The following is a 20050-nucleotide window of genomic DNA, read 5'->3' on the forward strand; positions in this document are numbered from 1 at the left end:
CTCCCTGCTGTCACTGCACTGGTTCTGGACTCCATGCGCCACAGATCTGGGCTCCAACTTCAGGCTGCCCTAGGAAAGGGGCTCAGCCTCAAACCCAGGCTCCCCAAGCCCTAGAGAAACACAGGGCTCCCTGCTGGCTGCCCACCAGCTGGATGCAGAGGGAGGATGCTCCCTCTCACAGTCTGAGCTCTGTGATGAAATCCCCAAAGGCTGGAGAATTTTCCCAGGGGAACAGTAGGAGGCCACTGGAGTGCTGCTTCCAGTGTCCATGGATAGTAAGCTCTGTGAGGGACTCTTCTTCCTTCTGCACAAGGAAGGTCTTCCTTGAGAGCGGTGGGGGATAGTCAAGGGCACCCAGACTCCTTCCAGAAAGGGCAACACGAAAGAAGGGAGACACACTTGGTCCAACAGGACAAAGGTCATCTTTTATTGAAGCCAATGCAGGCAACAAGCCATGGGCACCACAGGGTCTGTCTCCACCACTAAGGGCTGTTAAAAGTTGAGATTTCACATACAGTAAATAAGGTGTTGGGTAAACTCTAAATCTGGTTACATTCAGCCTCCCAACAGCCCCAGGAAACATCAAGGATTTGGAATGGACGCCAGTGGTTATAGAAGTGCCCTTAAAGCAGGCCATGGACCAAGTGTTGGCTGGCTCTCAGCAAAGGAGGAAGTATGCTCCACCCACTGTGGCCATGCACAGATAGCTCCTGGCCAGGGTCCAGGCCAGGTGGGCCAGGGTCCCAGCAGCACCACATTGCCTCCAAGACTCACCCTCAGGTGGCAACACTCACTGTCCCCAGGCCAGGCAGGTGTGACCCCAAAGACCCCACCTGTAGGCCTGAGCCACTCAGCAAGGACAGGAGTCTCCACCAACACAGATGAAGACAGCATGAAATTCAGGAACAGAAGCATAATGAAAGATTTTTTCCCCAAAGAGGTGGGTCAGACACACACAAGCGGTGAAATACAGAGCAATTTTAAATCCACCGACCACAAACAAAGCCAGAGTCGAGCATGCAGGCTGTGCTTGCAGCTCTGCCACTTGTCTCTGGGATGAGTCTGGTTTGTGGGCCTCAGTGGGGACCCAGTGGTGACTGATGGATGGGAGGCCACATCCGCCACTGAACAGCACCACTGGCTCCGTCAGTGCCCCACAGATGTCAGTTTTCCCAGTGTGATGCATCTTCAAAACACTGAGTGCAGCTGCAGTCATTAGACACAAATGTTGAAAAGGGAAGGCATGGGCCCCTTCAGGCGACACAGGTCCCAACACGGAGACCATGCCAGCTTTGACAGTGAATCCACGTGTCCTCCAAGGGCAGCTTCCTTTATGTGACCCAGAAGAGCCAATGATGTGCTCAACTAGTAAAGACAGTACAGCCTACCTCTAAGGTGAAAGAAAGTACTTGGACCAAGTGGAAGAGTCCAACAGTGCACAGAACCCACCCTGGGACCAAGGGTCTCCACCTAGTGGCTCAGTAAGACAAGTTTCTGCCAACTGGACACGAGAAATTCAGAGAAAAGATTCTGCAGACACCCAGCAACCACCCTCCCGCCCCACAGCACCCAGAGAAGCTGGTGGTCCAACTAGGCGGGCCACAAGCTAGCTGCCTGCCATTTTCAGAGGCTGCTCCAAGTAAAGGGTGACACCTAGTGGCCACAGAGCAAGCAAACTCTTCTACCTGGACAGAAAAATGAAGGAGCACTTTCCAGAAAAAATTTGATTCACTCCAACTGACCATAAATATGTTTTTATGATGAGTCAAATCTCCTCTCTCCTGGGTCCCTGTCCATGCTGTCGCTGGCCCGCCGACTGGCTCTACCACTTGGGATGGTGCCACAATGCAGGCCCTACCCCAGCTCCAGCCCTTTCCTGCTGAAGAGTCCAGAGCTCTGCCAAGAACACACGCAGAGTGTTTGATAGGCATTGAGTTTTATATTTTTAAGTGACCAAATCTAATAAAATGAAAAACAGGTTTACTAAACAGGTCCAAAAGACAATACAGGAGATAAGCTATAAAACCAAACGTGAGCGGCCCTTGTAGACACTGGCCCCGACACACACCACACCAGGTGAGCAGAGGGAGCTGAGGATCTCGTGTCTCCTCCAAATCACACATTTTGGTTTTTGCTTTCCTTTTAAGGTTTTTAAAAAGAGAAACCCAGGAGTCCGGCGGGCCCGCCCTGGATCAGCAGCATGTCCAGCCCGCCTGTGTTGAGCTCTGGCACTTGCATCTGCAGCAACAGGGTCCTGGCTCTGGTGCCTCTCATTCCTGTGCGATGCTCCTCAGCACGTACTTGACCGTGTAGGCAAAGGCTGCAAAACCCACTATGACAAACAAGTTCGCCAGGGCACCGCCCAGGAGTCCATGGTGCCGGTTGGCCTGCTGGAGCCCTGCAAGGTGGGGCCCGGCCCCCGGTGCATGCCCATTGAGAAGCTGGACCCCATTCTGGCCATGGTGCATCTCCCCATCAGGAACCACATCTGGCAAGGGCAGAGTCTGTGGCCTGCTACTGAGTTCATCTTGTGCTTTCTGTTTTTGTTTAATTTCCTAAGAGAGAAACACAGGAAACCATGGCTGGTCTGAACAAACCAGTTCTTCAATTCCAAGGAGCCCAGGGCCGTCACTGAGAATGAAGGACTCCATTCTATGGCCAAATCCTGACACCCTGAGGTGGGTATGGCTCCTGGTCCCATTTTACAGGTGAGGGGACCAAGCAGGCTGCCAAAATCACTACCTTGTGCCTCAGCCAGGTTAGAGATACCAAGGCCTCAACCACCAGGCAGCAAGCTACCTCTGTTTACTGCCACATTCTCTGCTGCAATGCCACAACCAGAGAGCACCCAGCCCCACATGGCAGAGGAGGCTCAGCCTTCAAAGCAATAAGCAACAGATGAGCCTCCTCACCACTCCTGGCCCTCCTGGGGGTAGCCACTCTGACTAGCAAGCCCAGACCCAACACCACCCCCACCCATTCCTCTCTGGGCTTCTTCTGCCTCTCCTGCCTTGAAGATCCTGGAGGGGGCCTAACCCTGTGTCCCCAGGGTATGTGTCTGGAGGCATGTCCAGCAGTTGACCTTTTGAGCCTGTGTGACACCTGTGACATCTGCAGGAACACATATCTTCTCTTTGGAAGACTCGAATTTGAAAATGCTTTTACAAAAGGAAAGACAAAACTGAGCTCAGCTTTCACTTTCTTACCTCCACAACTTCAGGGAACAATTCACAAAAGACTTTATCTTTTAAATTAAACACTAGACTCTGTACAGCCAGTTGTCTTTTCTAGGAAGAGAAAGAAGGAAAATGTCACTCAGAAAGCTAATTTTAATTCTTTCAAAATTCTAAAAACAGACCGTTCTAGAGTTAAGGGCTGCCTTTTTTTTTTTTTTTTTTTTTTTTAAATTGGACCCAGGGCTGTGTGCATGCGAGGGAAGCACTCTACCCAAGGGCTGCTCTTCTTGCTGGAGAAAGTGCCTAAGAGTCTGCTCTCCCGAGTCAAGGTCTTACAAAGATTTGTGTGTCTTCTCATTATAATTAATAACATTAAACTTGACTCCCGTTTTAAAAATGGAAATGCAAGCTAATAATGAACACACAGTGTACTCCCAGTCCAGAGTCCCCCAGACCCTCTAAGAAGAGCTGGAGCCATAGTGATGCTCAATTGCTTAAGGCCAAGAGACTCCATCAGCAAGCACAGAGCAGAGCAGTTCCACGAAGTGGCCAGGAATGAGGACACCATAGAACCGCGCATAGCTTCCACCTGCTGACGAAAAAGTGGCTGTGCATCTGAGGAACACAAATAACCATAGACAAGAGGGAAGGCCAAGGTGCCACCAGAGGCCTGGAGTGAGGCGCTGCTACACCTCACCGTGAAGTCCGAGGTCTCTATACTGCCCAGGGTGGGGCCCTTCTCCACCATGAAGCTCAGGAGCCCGGTCAGGATGGTGGAGACAGACCACGCTGGGTTCCACGTGTCTGGGTGGAAATCCGTGATAGAGAGACACAGCCTGCAAGAAAGGTGCTCTATGAGCAGAAGTGCACTCCCTGTCAGCCATGGCTCAAACACTGCCCCCTGGAAGCTTACCTCGTGTTGCACTTAAACCTTCCATTGGGAGTTATCATGTAAATACTAGGAGGCTTAAAAGGAAATTCTCTGGGAAAAATTAGCTTTCCATGATAATAGCCACCTGTATTGAAACAGAAAGGAAAGAGCCCTGTCATCACCAAGCACAAGGAGATCTAGCCCCAGTCCCTCTCCATTGATTTCCACCACACGCAGTCGCCACTGCCCTGTCCCCGTCCTGGCTCACAGCTTCAGCACCACTGGCATTCTCCAGTGCCCAGGCTCCCCTAGCACCTTATCAGTCTGACCGAGCACCTCACCCCATTCCCCATCTCCAGAACACTCCCTGGGAACTCATGACCACTGTGAGCCCCACTATGGCTATGGCACACCTCTCCTCTCCTGGGACCATCCATGTTCCCCTGAGAGCAGAGTAGATAGAAGAGAACATGCAGGTGTCTGCCAGCCTGCAGTGCCTCAGGAGCTGCACACAGCTCAATCCTCCCCTATTCCAGGTCCCAATCCAGCAACTCTCCGGCTCTTACAGTGCCCATTTCTTCCAGCCCAACCATTCAGAGGTTAGCAAACCCTTCCTAAAGAAAAGTACACTTGAACTGAGTGTGGTGGCCTAAACTTGTAATCCCAGCTACTTGAGAGGCTGAGATAGGAGAATCAAGAGTTAGAAGCCAGCCTGGGTAACTTAATAAGATCCCATCTTAAGATTTTGTTAAAAGGGGTGGAGCCTGGCACAGTGGTACACATTTGTCCCAGCTACTCAGGAGGCTGAGGCAGGACTACTTGAGCCCAGGAGTTCTGGGCTGCAGTACAATGTGTTAATCAGGTATCCAAGATAAATTCAGCACCAATATGGTGCCTCATGGGAGCAGAGGACCATCAGGTTGTCTGAGAAGCAAGCAGACCCAGGTCAGAAATGGACATATATATATATATAAAAAAAAAAGGTTGGGGTCTGGGAATGGATCTCAGTGGCAAAGCCCAGCATGCATGAAAATCTGGTTGACGGCGCACACCTGTAATCCCAGCAGCCTGGGAGGCTGAGGCAGGATCTCAAGTTCAAGGCCAGCCTCAGCAACTTAGCAAGGTCCTAAGCAAATCATAGAGCCCTGTCTCTAAATAAAATATAAAAAAGGGCTGGGGATATGGCTCAGTGGTTAAGTGCCTCTGGGTTCAATCCCCAGTACCCATCCCGCCCCGCACGCCAAAAAAGAAAGAAAGCCTGGTTCAATCAAGTACTGAGGGGAGTGGGGGTGACAAAGAAAAACACCTGAGCCCACCCTCCTCCAATTTCTGCCAACTGTTCCCTCACTCTCATGTAAGCCCCTGGAGACCCATCTGCAATGTTTTTCACCAAACCCTCTGCCTCCATGCTTTGGCCCTCACCATGGTGCACCAAGCCTGACCTCAAGCCTACCCACAGGTCCCCATGGCATCTCACCACTTCAGCAGCATGGTCTTAACAGGGATCACTACGGACTCTGTGTCCTTGAAGCCCTACAAGGCTTAGTTCCTCCCACATGTGGCTGCCCCTTATGACTCCCTTGATGGCTCCCCAGTAGCTCTCAACCCTGGACCCAGGGACTCCCTCCCTCCCCAAGCTCCAGAATGGTAATGACCATCTACACCACACTGCCCCAAATGTACACATCCAAGATAGAAAACATTTCCCCCAAATGTCTATCTACTACATCCCATCAGCTATTCTGACTAAAATCTAGGACCCCACTGTGCCCCTAATATTGCATCCACTCTATAAGCAAGGTGCCCCCCTTCAATCAATCCAGAGCCCAACATGCCAGACAAGCTCTGCATCCCCTGCCTGTGACCCTTCACCATGACCTCAGGGCAACCCCAGCCCCGTCACTCCAGGCCTCATACCCCTCTTCCCTGCTGCATTCAGGAGTTGGCTGGAGACGCCTGAGCAGAATGTGCACTGGACAGGACTCCCTGACAACACACGCAGGGGTGTGTGTGACCATCAGGCTTGAGAAGTACTGGGCTCTTTCCCCTCTCCCAAACTCCCTGCTGCCCAGAGCATAGTCCTACCTCAACAACCCTGGACACCCTTGTCCCCAAATAGCCACAGGTCTCCTGTGCTCCAATGCCATGCTGAGTAGGGTGCAATGCCCCACCCAAGATGTGAGCTGTACTTCTTGACTCTTTGCCACTCCACAAAGTGACAAGTGCCTGAGCATGGGATGTAGTGACTTCCTCTCTGGGCACCGCCCTGGGGCCAGCATTCAAGGACAAGGGAACAGTTGTGGAGCCAACAGTGCAGGGACAACATGGGCAAGGGTCATCTGTGAGGCAAGCTCACCAAACTGGAGATCAGAGCACACACGTGCAACAAGAGAAGCTCAATCAGGAAATGAGCAAGCTTTCAACAGGCACTTTTCCAAAGAGAAGGGAGGAGCAGCCAACATGTATGTGAAACTCCCTCAGCTCAGGGCTGATCAGGAACCATGTGACTGAGACAGCAAGGAAGAGGGCCATTTTTAGCTTAAAGAGGGTGGTAGAGATAGGCACCTTCCCGTCTTGCTGTGCACACAGACTTCCACTGGCTGGTGGTCCTGCTTTGTTATGTACTAAGGGCAAGAGAACCACACACATCAGCACTTGTCTGCAGAAGTGAAAAGTGGGCAGCACCCACCTGCCTTTCAAGAGAAGGGTCAGGTGAACGAACACTGGGCAAGAACCAAGCAGAGCAGGAACCTGTATGAGATGTGAACTAGTGCAAACTGAACAGCAAGCCACAGAACAGCATACACACCAAGCTCCTCACCATGAAGAAAAAAAAAAAAAAAAAAACAGAAGTATGCATTTCTCTGTGTACAAAAACATGTATTTTAAACTGCGGAAGATTAAACTGACAGTGGGGTTATTAGCATTTGCAGGAGCCCCAGGAGATTTCATTCTGGAAGTATGAGGAGGTACCAGAAGGGCACTTTCATCAAACTATCCAAAGAAGCCAGATCCTCCTTCAGAGATCAAAGTGCAGCTCCTTCAAGGACATAACTAGAGTCTATAAGAGCTCCTCCACCACCCTAGCCTGCTCTGCAGAAGCACAAGGAACAAGCTTCCCCAAGGTCCATTAGGAGTGGGCCACAGTGAAGCTTGGCCAAGCCCTGGGGAAACAGACCCACACAGGGTTGTCCAGAAGCCCCCACAGTGCCGACTCCACACCTGCATCAACACCCATTGGCCAGGCAGTGCAGCACTGCTCTGGCTCCCCACTTGGCTCCACGCTGTCTCTCCCATCTGGGCACCTGGTCATCATTGCTGGAGCAGCAGAACAGGTCTGCAGACCTGTGGCTCTTCCACTTGACCGTGCTTTTAAAATGTGACTTTTAGCAACTCTAGGTCCTTTGCCTTTTCATGTAAATTTTATGATAAGTCTATCTAAAACTCTGTTGGGACTCTGACAGGATTGTGTGAATTCCAGATTATTTAGTGAAAATTCTTTAGCAACACTTCCACAGGACTGGCAGCACGGGTGTGCCTGAAAGCGCCAGGAACAGGACCGCCACAGAGGAGCCCCTGGGCAGGCAGGGTAGGCCAGAATATCAGGAAGTTAGAGCTCATAGTGCCAGGAAGGAACCAGTCAATGGTGTCAGATACCAGCACAGCCCCTGGCTGTGGCACCTCAGAGGGGCTCCTTCAAGACCCTGTGAGACTGGTGTCAGCAGAGGATGAGGTTGCAACTGCCAAAAGGGCTTAACACACTGACAGCCTGGGAACAGCCCCACAGAGAGCTGAACAGGGACAAGGGACTAGGAAGACTGGAGTGAAGGACCCCAGAATTGGGCAGGGCCATACAAAAATATGGAAGCACAATTGACAGGTTAGGGCAGGCAGGGATCTGGCTGCCCCCAAGGCCCCACCCTAAACACCCTCTTCTCAAGCCCCGGTCCTCACCAGAGACAACCTTGGCTGGTCCTGTGGAGGGTGTGGGATTTGTTACAAAATTAATAAATGTTTACTATTTATTTGGAAAATATGAAAAGAAAAAGGATTAAAATAACTTACAGACCAGCATAATCCACTTGCTTGAGTTACCCACTGCTCATTCATTTTGGTATATGTTCTTCAAGTTTGTTAGCAATACACATGTACTCCCTAAGTATTTCCATTTTATCTGGACCAACTCTTTTTAAGCCTTTCACCACATCTCTAGGGACTCTTGAGGGGACTTCTCAAACACATGGGCCACATCCTCCAGCTCATGCCACTGTACACAGCCTTGTCACAACATGCCCACCCTGCAGGAACGCCACTCTAGATGTGCTTCCCTGTAATCTTAGAACGGGACTCCTGGGCCAAAGGGAATCCACTGTAAGGCCAGCAAAACATCAGCCAAACCACCTTTGAGAGTTGTCTTTCAATTCTTAGCTACCCACAGCTCTCCCTTGACCATCCAAAGCAGCAGTTTTTTCTTTCTTCTTTTGGTGCTAGAATCCAAATGAGGGCCACACTGCTGAACCATAGCCAGCCATAGCAGTGCTTCTCCAATTCCTCTCTACTCTTGGAGTCTTATGCAAAACCTCCATGTGTGGGCAGACAAAAGCCTACTACTCTGGTCATATAGAGTCAGCCTCATGGCTGAGAAGCCAAGGAAATGCCCACCTTGAGCAGTATTCTGCCCTGGGTATGCCTGCAGAGACCTGGTCCAAACCCAAGGCTGCCACAATTCTCCCCACAGGCTCCCAGAGACTTGCTGGCTGACAGCTCCTGACTTCTTTGTGAACAACCAAGGACCCTAAATGGTATCTGGTAACCTAAGGGGTCAGGCCACTGGGTGAGGCCTGGTAGCAGTTAGGAGAGCTAAGGAGTCAGGCAGGTCCTATGTCCTCCTGAAGCCACAAGAGGGGGCCCCATTTAGCTCAGAGATTGTTCTGAAGATCACACTGAAAATGCCTAGCAGACTAGGCCTCTTTGAAGATACTGCCCCTGGCCTTAGAAACATAAAAATATGGTCACGTTTTACTGTTTATCCCAACCTGGTTTTCGCACCTCCAACTGTGCTAGAGGCTGGTAGAACATGAATGCTAACAGTCAGTCCCTGGAGACTTAGACACACCAGCAAAACCAAACTGCACGCACACTTCTAGGGCTTGGAGGAATACCAGGACACGTTCCAAGTAGGTGCACTTTAACCACTATACATACAAATTAGAAGGACTATCCTCTACAGAAATCGATGTTCAACAGGCAGGTCCATTCAAAAAACACTCACTCACCTTCGTAAGGGGTCATCTCAGGGCCGCGGACAACATAGTGCCTGGAAAAGAGGAGAAAGTTACTTGGGTCTGGGCTGGAGCTGTAGCTCAGTGGTAGAGCTCATGCCTAACACGTGTGAGGCACTGGGTTCGATCCTCAGCACCACATAAAAATAAATAAATAAAGATATTGTGTCCCACAGCTCCAGGTCCTCAGCCACTTGTGCTGCAGGCACTTCAGACACTTTGCAGCAGGAGCTCAGAGGCTGCACGATTGTTTCTTCCACAGAACTGGGAACTGAACCCAAGGAGCACCCAGGGACACTCTACCACTGAGCTACCTCCCCAGCCCTGACTTGAGATAATGTCTAAGTTGCTACGGATGGCCTTGACCTTGCACTCCTCCTGCCTCAGCCTCCTGAGTGACTGGCATCACAGGCATGGCTACTGTGCACAGCAGAGGCTGCATGTTCCAAGTTCCCTGAAGCATTTCTGCTTCCATCAGGCAACAGACAAGGAGTTAGCGAACTATAATCAACTGAAGATTTTAAAAACTTAATCTTATAATACATTAAAACGTACTTGAGGGACTGAGGTTGTGGCTCAATGATAGAGTGCTCGCCTAGCACGTACGAGGCCCTGGGTTAGAACCTCTGCACCATATAAAAGTAAATAAAATAAAAGTATTGGGTCCAATGTACTTGATAATCCAATAATTGTATTACTGCCATTAAAGGATTCAGTTATTTAAAAACAGAAACAGAAATATAGAATTTACATTTTTTATATCAACCACACAGTCTAGACAGGGCACAGCTGGTGATGTGAGACTAGCTTTCTGTGTTGCCCACCTGACATGGATGATCTTAAAGAAAAGGAAACTATCTCAGCACAACTTTCTTGAGCAAGAGGGACAACTCGTGATTGACTGCCCCAAAGCCACGGTACTCACACAGAGTTCAACCCAAACCAGAAGTGCCAGTGAAGAGACTACATTCTCCCATGCAAATAAAACAGATGATGGCTTTAGAAAGGCAGCAAGGTGTCTGGGCTTTACCAGTTCTCACACAAAACAACCAACCAGAAAATCATGAAGCAGGTGAAAGCGACCAGCAGCCAGCACCTGCTGACACTTGGGACTCCAGATACCTCTCCCACCAGGACACGAGCACGTGGCATCAACAGCAATGAGGCCACTCGACCTGGGCTAGCTGCTAAGATTTACAGTGGTTTCTTGTATGCAAGGTTCCAGGACGTAATCCCCCATGTGGGGGGACATCAAAGCCCACAACAGCTGCTCAAGCGCCTCCTATAAGATGGTAAAGTACTTGCACAGAACCAACACATACCTCCCCCCATAAACACTTCAGATCATCTCTAGAGTTCTTACAATGTCTAAAACACTGCAAGTGCCTTGAGAATGGCTGTTATACTGTACTGTTTAGGAAAAAAGTCTGTACACATTCAATACAGACACAACTTTTATCATCTGAATATTTTCAAACTTTATTTGTTGGCTAAACCCATGAATATAGAACCTGCGGACACACAGGGCCGACTGTCACCTTATGTATGCCAGGGGACTAGGGACCAATCAAAGGGCTTAAAGCTAAGGACACAGTGCACCAGAAACATGGCCTAATTAGTACTGCTCCCAGGCACTGTGCCAATCTGAGAAAACCAGGAAGTGCTGATGAGCACATCTCTCCTTGGAGCCAGCAGTCTACTATGCTTAGAGGGCAGGACCTACAGGCTTCAGCTCATTGTAATCCTTTTTTTTTTCCCCCTAGTTGTAGTTGGACACAATACCTTTTTATTTATTTTTATGTGGTGCAGAGGATCGAACTCAGTGCCTCATATGTACTAGGCGAACACACTATCGCTGAGCCACAGCCCTAAACCCCTCATCATAATCCTTGTCAGGAAAAGCCCAATAATTCTTCTCTCAGCAACAGGAGAGACGCCCATGGTGCCATACGAAGCTCTCACAGCAGGCTTGAGCCACCCGTCCTGGGCGGTTCCCACCACCCCAACTGACAACATGGGCATAGATGGTATAGTTCACACTGAATCCTGCTCTCCTCCTAGGAATCTGGAATTTGAGTGGGTACCAGGCAGAGGGTGCCTATGTGACCACCACCCAATGAAAGCCTGGGTGCTGCATCTCTGAGGAGTCTCCCTGGTTGACATTCCATATCTCATTGCCAGGAGTTCAGGGCATCCTGTATGCACACCCAGGAAAGGGACCTAGCTGCCATGCTCTTCCTACCCACCTCTTCCCTCTGCTGATTCTGCCATCTTTTCACTGTAATAAATCTAAATGATGGGCTGGGGATGTGGCTCAAGCGGTAGCGCGCTCGCCTGGCATGCGTGCAGCCCAGGTTCGATCCTCAGCACCACATACAAACAAAAGATGTTGTGTCCGCCAAAAACTAAAAAATAAATATTAAAAAAAATTCTCTCTCTCTCTCTCTCCTATCTTTAAAAAAAAAAAAAAATCTAAATGATGAGTCCTCCTAGCACATCAAAAAAATCTAGGTGGTCCTGGGAATCCCTGACCCATAGATTCGTGTGGGGAAGGATTCCGACACAATAAGGATGTTCCCATGAATCAGGGAAGAGGTAAGCCACCATGGAACAGCCCCCATATCTGCTAGCTATGTCCTGGGAGCAGAGGAGTACTACACTGCCACTGGAAGCCCCCCATGATGAGGGGCTTGACCTCCCCAGCAGGAGCCCCACCTGCCAGTGCTAGGCCTCCTCGGTGATCCTGGGAGGGGATCCTGTACAACCTGCATAATGCTTCTTTGTAACTCAGTTAAAATCTTTTTGCTTCAGATTTTTTAAAAAGTATTTTTTGAAGATCAAAACAAAAGATCCAAACAAAGAGAAAGTGCTTTCTAACACCTCAGCCTTATATTTCACGTCTCATAAAATTGCCAGCTGAGCTAGCCATGACATTTCAGTAGAGGTGTGTAGTTCCTTTTAATTCGGCCAAAGAGGTAATGGTGGGGGCTGGGGTTGTTGCTCAGCGGTAGGGCACTCACCTAGCACGTGAAAGGCCCTGGGTTCAATCCTCAGCACCACATAAAAATAAATAAAAATAAAGATATTGTGTCCAACTACAACTAAAAAATATTTTTTTTTAAGTTTATTTAAAAAAAAAAGAGGGGGGGTGGTATGGTGGAATGGATGCTTTCCACAGGCCCTCTATAAGTCCAAAGATCAGGGGCACCTGGAGTGTCAGGACCCTGTCACAAATACTCCCAAGTAAATTCAAAAGCAAAGTACAGGAGAGTCTAGAAATACAGGCTCTCCTCCAAGCGCTGCCTGTAGGTACACATGATCATCAGGCATCCTGCACACCTGAAGCCTGCCCTGGGACAGCTTTCTAGCTCCGGCCTAAGCCAAGCAGGACCCTATAGTATCCCTGGCATGCCACCAGCTGGGAAGAAGACCAGAGAGTGTCCTCAGGTCTCTTGGTGTCCACTACAGCTAAGGGTGCAGCAGTGCCTCTCCCCAGCCATGCCCAGGAGCACCAGGCCCTCTAGTTGGGCTAGTGGAGAGCCCGTGTGGAGCAGCAGGGCACAGGGGTGACACACACAGTCTTACCATTCGAGAATATTGGAAGGGAGGGGCTCGGCGCAGATGTAAGGCACCGGGTCTTTCTTGATCCGAAGGTAGTCCTGCTTCAGTCTTTGGGTTGCTGTCGTTGGGGCTCTCTTGCTGCTGCTGCTGCTCATCTATTAAAAAAAGCACTCCTGTTTACAGAGAGAAGAGATACACGCTGGCTCTCCCCACCTTCAGGCGCTTCAGCAGTCATGCACCTTGTATTCTTTTACACAGTGGGTCATCCTTCTGGGCCCCTAACCCTCATTCTCTTTCCGTCTGTTCTCCAACATGTACTACTGAGCACCCAACAGATGCAAAAGACAAGGAGAGCCATGAAGGCTCACGCCTGTCCTCTAAGAACTTATGTGAGTAAAGACAACTCACTTAACAGGTTGTAGGTAAATGTGGTGAAGCCAGCCTGGACTAGCTCCAAAGAGTAGCCAGGCACATATTCCAACTCTTCTCAGCAAGGCCTCAATAATGGAGAGTATTCATATCAAGGAAAACTGGCAAGCATCACAGACCAGCCCCAAACTCCCACCCTATAAGCCTGTCAGTCCAAAGATCTAACATTTACCACTGGTCATAAGAGACAGGAAAAGAGAAGCTCTGAGGTTCATGAGACGAGGACTTTGAAAAGACTCTGAAGCACTCACTGTGTAAGCGGGAAGGCATGCCTAGGGGACTGCACTGATCATTGTGTTGGATACCTAAGCACAGCAAAACATTGGGGGACAAGACTAGCTGGTGAGGCAAGGCGAGGACAGGTGGGCCAGGCTGCCAAGCAGAACCCCAGAAGGGTTTTAGATCCCAGCCTTAAGCAGATTGGGTCTTCTGTGGGAAATGTCACTCTGGAGCATGGAACATACAGGATGGCACCTTTGTGCGTGGGGAACGAGGCCACAACACAACAGAGTGGATCATGGACCCTGGAACCCCTCAGTCATGCTCCTGAGGTGAGGAGAGGGCAGCAATGAGGTATACAAGGCTCCCTACTGACATAGACATCAGAACAGCTCTTATTCATTCTCTTTTCTACACTGGAGTTTCTCATAAATTAAGATAAAAAATTTTTTTTCAGCTAAAAATAAAGTATGGTAACCACTGGCTCAAATATGACAGAGGGGATACATGGGGATACACCGGATGAAGAGGACAGGAAGAAGCAGGAGATGCGCACGGATAGACTAGGAAAGGTTGGAGGAGGGCAGTCAGAGAGCCATGGCTATACCTCGTTACACTGCTCAGACTCGCCCCCTCCTCCTCCTCCTGCCACTAACAAAAACTGCCACTGTGTCCCCAAGTCATCTCTCCTAAGTGCTCACAGGTCAAAGACTTTAATAACCCAGACACCAGAGGACATCAATAACAACCAGTGATGTCCATCCTAATCTCCCAGGGAGTACAAACCAGAAGTCAACTCAGGTTTGGGGACGTGCAGGTATGGTTCCCCCTGGAGGGCTGCGTGCTCCTTCATCCTCTTCAGGGTCTGCCTACGTGTCATCTTATCTAGAGGTCTCCAGACTCTTGGTCCCTGGCCTGGCTGACTTTTCCAGAGCACCACCACCACAAACTATTGTATCTGCCTCCCCACCTGCTAGCTCCTCTGTACCCTCAGAGCCTGCAAAAGCAGGGCTCAGCCAAAGCACCACTGCACTACTCCATGGACATGGCCTCAGCACAAATGCCCACCCAGCTTCCAATGGGGGTCCCCAATCCTTGTAACCCTTATTCACTTCTTTTCTGTTCCTACTACACTAACCCCAATGCTGGACCTCATTACTCTTCCTGTCAGTCACAAAGGTTCTAGTCTCCCCCATTTCAATCCATCTGAGGCACTTATGTCAATATTTTTGATCATCACCTCCCTACAAAGGTCCTTCAGTATTCCCCACAGCCAAGCAGACAAACACCAACAGCTCCCCTGTCTGCCAATCCCTTGAAGTAGCCCAGACAGTTCTCCTACCTCTCAAGGCTCCTGATACAGCCTGACACACCCACCCATTCTCATGGCTGCTTCCCAGCCCAGTCTGAAGGACTGAAAATACACCTAGGCCCTACTCATTTCATTCACCACATGCCCCTCACAAGCCCAGTTGCTCTAGACAAATGCACCACCCCATCCTTCACCATCAGCCTCCACAGCCCAAACCACACCCAGTAGAGGCCTTTTAGGCATCAGCAAAGGGGAGGACAGGCTCCATTGCTTGACCTTCCCCAAGAGTGTCAGCACCAAGAGAAGGGTAGAGTCCTTCTAGGAAAGGAGTGCTTCCACACAGCGCTGTTCCCAGGCCTGGAATGGGATGCCCTAGAATAGAAAGCCTACTTCACACCAGCACCTGGTGAGAAACCTGACAATCCACAAGCAGGTCCACCACCCAAGATGGAAATGTTCGTTCCTGTGATTAACACTCCACCATGAACAAAATAATTAACTGGGTAGCTCAAATACAAACTCTGTCTAGACTCAGCTGAGTAGCTGGGTCAGACCCTTAATGACAGTGGTCAGCCATACAAAATGAACAAAGCAGATCCCGCCAAGTTAGTCACAAGAAAAACTTCTCTCTCAGACTTGCCTTTATTTATTCATTCATTCATTTTTGCAGTGTGGAGATGAGCTCAGGGCCTTGTGCATACTAAGCAAGTGCTTTACCCCTGAGCCCCGTACTTGCTTTTAGATGCATGAGTTTTAGTCATATTTATGATTCAACTACTCAGTTTCCCCAACTACCCTCCTCTGCCTCACTCAGGACAATGGTCTCCATCCCCTGGGACAGCAGGCAGCTGTCTCTCAATTCTCTCCACCAAAATAAGTCAGGGCAAGGACAGAGAAAGTCCCACAGAGAAGTGGAAACACGAAAACATAGTAAGAAGTGTATGTGCTTCAGGCTCCCTTCCAACCAAGTTCCCACAAAGCACCCAGGTGTGTCACATAAAGGAAAGAGTGCACACAGAAAAAAACACAAATGTGGCACAAATTAAAATATATATAGATTAACACAAAAACTGACAGAAAGCAACCTGAATCACCTTCAAGGCTGGGGGGGGGTCACTATGCCAAGGTGGTGCCTGACCGACATCCATTTTCCCCGTTCCTTTCTCCTCTAGCCTCTCACATGAGTGCATAAAACTCAGGTGATAGTGTGGCACGAGATCTTGGTCTGACTGAGCACATGACATACCCAGGCCCAGGACTTCCACTCAGTCTTTTTCCAGACTGCTACATAAGCTGGAAAGGAAAATCCAGGGGTTGACGAAGACAGCCTGAGAAAAGAGCTGCTGCAGAAGTCCACAAGGCCAAGTTGTGCAGATCACCAACTACAAGTTCCAGGCACCCAGATCTAACATGCCTGAAGTGTAGGAAGTGAACTTTTCAATTAGGTAAAACCCTGAAGTCCCTCTCTTGTAAAGCCACATTATACCAGACCACCTGGACTGAACAGAGCTCTGTACCACTGCCTACAGATAAATGTGCGAACTGTCCCATACTTATTAGCTGCCTGCCCCCTGGGTTGCTCTTTACCAGCCTTCTACCTGACTCTGACAAGACGTAGGGAACTGAAGGAGTTACCCGCACACCTGCTAAGTGGTATTCACTGAGGCGGCGGCCGGAAGGTCACCGGTGGGGATGGTGCAGAGGGGCAGGGAGGCCGGGCACAGGGTGAGCGCAGGCCCACCCTCAAGCCGCACCTCGGCTCCCCCACGCCCAGGGCACGATGCTGGCACGCTCTGCTGGGAGCTGCCAAGGAGCTGAGGTTCTAACTGTTGGGAGTGAAGCGGCGGCGGGCTCAACGACAGCCGCCCTCCAAGCTCACGACTCTCCAGACACGTTTACAAACCAACGTCAACGCGAGCTCCGCCTCCAAGTACCCGCCAGCGTCCCAAACCGGAGGCCTCTTCCCGGGAGACCCTGACGTATGGTCAACCAAGTCGCCCAGCCGGACGGTGGACCACCCGCGGCCCGGACCCCGGGCGCCCCGCCGTAACCGACCTCGGCTCCGGGGCCCCGCGGGCGGCGGACGCGAACCGGGAAGGGCCGTGCGGTGACCCCGAGGCCCCGCGCCCCCCGTCCGGACCTGTGGCCGGCTCCGGCGGGGCGGACGAGCGGCCCGAGGCCACCGAGCAGCCCGCGCGCCCTCACCTCTCCCCGTCGCCGCAGGTGGGCCGCCGCCGCGCTCAGGCTCGCCGTGGTCGAGGCCGGAGCAGGGTGCGGAAGAAAAGGGCCCACGCCGCAGAGCCGCACCGCGCCGGGACCGAGCGCACAGCACCCGCCGCAGCGCCGCCGCCGCCTCAGCTTCCAAGATGGCCGCTCGCGAGGCGGGCCCTGACCCCGTTTCCGCTTCCGGTACGCGGTTCGCCATAGCGACCACTCTAGGCAGCTTGGAGGACGGCGCCCGTGTCTCTATGTCACCCCCGCCCCGCTAGGTTAGGTCTCCGGCTTCCGAGGTGGGCGACGGGCGCGTGCGCACTGGTGGACAGCGCCGTGGGGCTGGGCCGCGCCCCGGGGCCGCCAGAATCTTTCCTCCCGGCTCCTCCCAGGCGTCGCCCGGCGCGGACGTTGTCCCGCAGAAGACCAGGAGTCAGCGAGTGGCCGCCGGCCCCCACCACGCGCTACCCTCCACACAGGCCCAGTTGGAGAGGGACCCCCGGCCCGGGGTCCAGACTAACTCCCGAGTGCCGCGTCCTCCGAGCCACCCTGCCAGTCAGCCCGGCCTCGCCCGCCCCAGCCCCTCCCGCGGGGCCCGCGAGGGCCACGGGCCAGCCGGCCCGCCCCGACCGCGGGGACTGCCGTCCTCATAAAAATAGCTCCAGTGTCTCCTGCCAGAGCTTCCCACCCAGCCCGTGAATGGGCTCTTTATGCCCATGGACACTGGGCCCAGGCTGGACTTCCGCTCCCACGGCCCCTCCCTGGCCCTGGGGCGCAGCTCGGTGGGGCAGGGGCGGCAGGTGGTGGGTTGGGGTGGAAGAAGGAGCAGGTGGGAAGGGGGCGAGGTTTAAAACCCACCCTCGCCCACGCACAGTCCTGGTGACCTCCCCTGCGTAAGGAAAAGCGGGTCCAAAAGATAACTCCTGTGACTCCTATTTTAGGATTCTGTTATGCTCTGTATGTCACTGTCACGCTCTCAATCAGACCCCCAATATGACTCCATGAAGGACTGTTTAAATTCACACAGCAGAGTGTTTACACAACATGGTTCCTCTCCAGCGGCCCACACTGCCCTATCTCTTGCTTTCTGTCAATAAAATCCTTCTGTGCCTCACTTTGACCGGTCCTGAAGTCCCTTCCTGTGATGTCAAGGACCCTCACAGCCCAATTTGAGTCATTGAAGGCATGCTCCTGCTCCCAGCCCAGCTCCTCTTCGGTGTTCCCTTCTGCAGCCCCTGCAATGCTGGAAGACACAAGTTGATTCAACGTCAACAACCCCCAGAGAGCCTGGGGCCCTTCACCTTTCCTCCCCGGCTGCTGGGAAGGAATATGGAAATGGCACCCTCACACAGGCCCAACCCTCCAAAGGATCAGGACTGGGGCCTGAGAAACCCCAGGCCTGTGCTGAGTCTGGGGGCCGCACCAGCTGCATTAGTTAGTCCATCCCTGGGCTGGAAGAGAAACTTCAGCCCCACGTTACATTGAGGAAATAGGCTCAGAGGTGGAGTAATTTGCGTAATGCCATGAACCTGGTGAATGACAGAGCTGTGATCAGCACCAGCCCAGGCCAGTCCAGGGCCGGCCCTTCCCCAGCTTGACTTCCTTCTCCCGAGTTGTCACACCCCAGCCTCTGCCTGCTTCCAGAGCCATGGGACCAAGGACCTCAATGTGCCTTAGAGTCAAGGCTATGCAATCTGGACCCCATGGGAGTAGGGCTCCCTTCCTCATCCCAACCCAAGTCCTTTGAGGTGAAATGTCAGGAACCCAGAGCTTGCCCTGATGAGGTGGCAGCAGGGCTGGAACCCACCCCTCCAACTGGGACCATGATGCAGCGCTGGCCATTTGGAATGCAGAGACCACTGGTCAACCTGGGGAAATGCAGGCTCCCCTTGTAGAGACCGGACAGGGCTCCTGTCGTCTGGCCTTCCGCCTTGCACAACCACACTGTGGGTGCCCTATCCTGTGCTGTGCTTTTAGTAGGCGGTATATGGTTTTAGCATGTGACCTGTCATCTCAGTGTGGTTGGTGGTAACCTCAGCTTGGGAGAGGGTGAGGCCCCACCCAGGGTCCCTCGGCCACAGACACCTATAGTCAGGGCTGGAGGCCTGAGCCAGGCAAGCCGGGATGAGCGGGCCTTCCTCCAGGCCTGGCAGGAGAGTGGGCCAGGAGGGGAGGGGCCCAAACCTCTGAGAGCCAGACAGAGTCTGAGGGGCCAGTGTGATAGAGGGTACCAGCCCAACAAGGGCCTCTCCTCTCCCTCCAAAAATGGCTACCCCTCACCCCAGCCAGGGTCAGGGGCCCAGGCCTGCGCTGCATAGCTCAGGCTGAGAAAGATTTACCTGGCAGAGGGGCCCCACATCTCTACCTCCTGTCGAATTCAGCTTCCAGTCCAAAGCAGGTATGGCTGCCCCTGCTGGCTGGGCCCCGCCCATGAAGCCCCACCCCACACCCAGCAGCTTGTTAAAGAGGCAGCTGCCCAGCTGTCACCTAGAGCCACATCCTGCTCAGTGACCTACGGAAGCTCTGAAGCTATCACCATCTTGGTCATATACCACACCATTGATGAGGAATGGAGGCTCCTGCACAGGAAGTCCCCAGACTGAAGATGCTTGGCACGGGCTCCACTCCCTGCACTTGGCTCCTGGGGGTCAGGGCGGGCCCTTGGTGGCAATCAGGGTAGGTCGTCTTTTGGGTGGACTTGGCCTGGAGCAAAGGACACTGCACGCACTGTGGTGTACAGTGTTTGCTAAACAGAAGCCAAAGGAACACTACAGACACCGTGGGCACAGCACCTGGGGGAACGCCCCCAAGAGCGTGTGTCCCGGCGCCAATAACCATTCAGAATACACACGATGCGAGCCATGTGTTGGCCACGCTGTAAGCATGGAGCCAGGCAGGGCAGAGGGGTTGGCCTGGTCCTCTCTCACACACTCAGACGTGAAGGACCAGGGCAGGAAGGGTGTGCAGCCATAGGAAGCAGAGTTCCAGC

At 52.1% G+C, this 20050-nt stretch overlaps 1 protein-coding gene across 2 annotated transcripts; it reads right to left on the reverse strand.

Moving 5' to 3' along the window:
• Positions 1-403: 403 nt before the first annotated feature.
• Positions 404-19504, reverse strand: Ube2j2 (ubiquitin conjugating enzyme E2 J2). Of its 2 annotated transcripts, XM_078025002.1 has the most exons (8): positions 19401-19504; positions 18177-18304; positions 12915-13045; positions 9324-9364; positions 4090-4192; positions 3874-4012; positions 3207-3287; positions 404-2555 (listed from the first exon to the last, which is right to left on the reverse strand). In XM_078025002.1, the coding sequence occupies exons 3-8, from the start codon at positions 13043-13045 to the stop codon at positions 2271-2273; spliced, it is 780 nt and encodes a 259-aa protein (XP_077881128.1). In that variant the 5' UTR covers positions 18177-18304; positions 19401-19504; the 3' UTR covers positions 404-2270. The 2 variants fall into 2 exon arrangements, with proteins under 2 accessions (XP_077881128.1, XP_077881129.1); XM_078025003.1 differs by lacking the exons at positions 18177-18304; positions 19401-19504 and adding an exon at positions 17056-17240.
• Between the last annotated feature and the right edge of the window lie 546 nt (positions 19505-20050).

Source organism: Ictidomys tridecemlineatus, chromosome 11 (genome assembly GCF_052094955.1).
Source record: "Ictidomys tridecemlineatus isolate mIctTri1 chromosome 11, mIctTri1.hap1, whole genome shotgun sequence".
NCBI classification, from domain to species: Eukaryota; Metazoa; Chordata; class Mammalia; order Rodentia; family Sciuridae; genus Ictidomys; species Ictidomys tridecemlineatus.

Coding starts and splice junctions, on each gene's coding strand:
- Ube2j2 (XM_078025002.1), bottom strand. CDS start 13,045: ATGAGCAGCAGCAGCAGCAAGAGAGCCCCAACGACAGCAACCCAAAGA. Junction 4,013..4,089: donor AGGTTTAAGTGCAACACGAG/GTAAGCTTCCAG, acceptor CCTTTCTTGCAG/GCTGTGTCTCTCTATCACGG. Junction 3,288..3,873: donor TAGAGACCTCGGACTTCACG/GTGAGGTGTAGC, acceptor TTCTCTTCCTAG/AAAAGACAACTGGCTGTACA.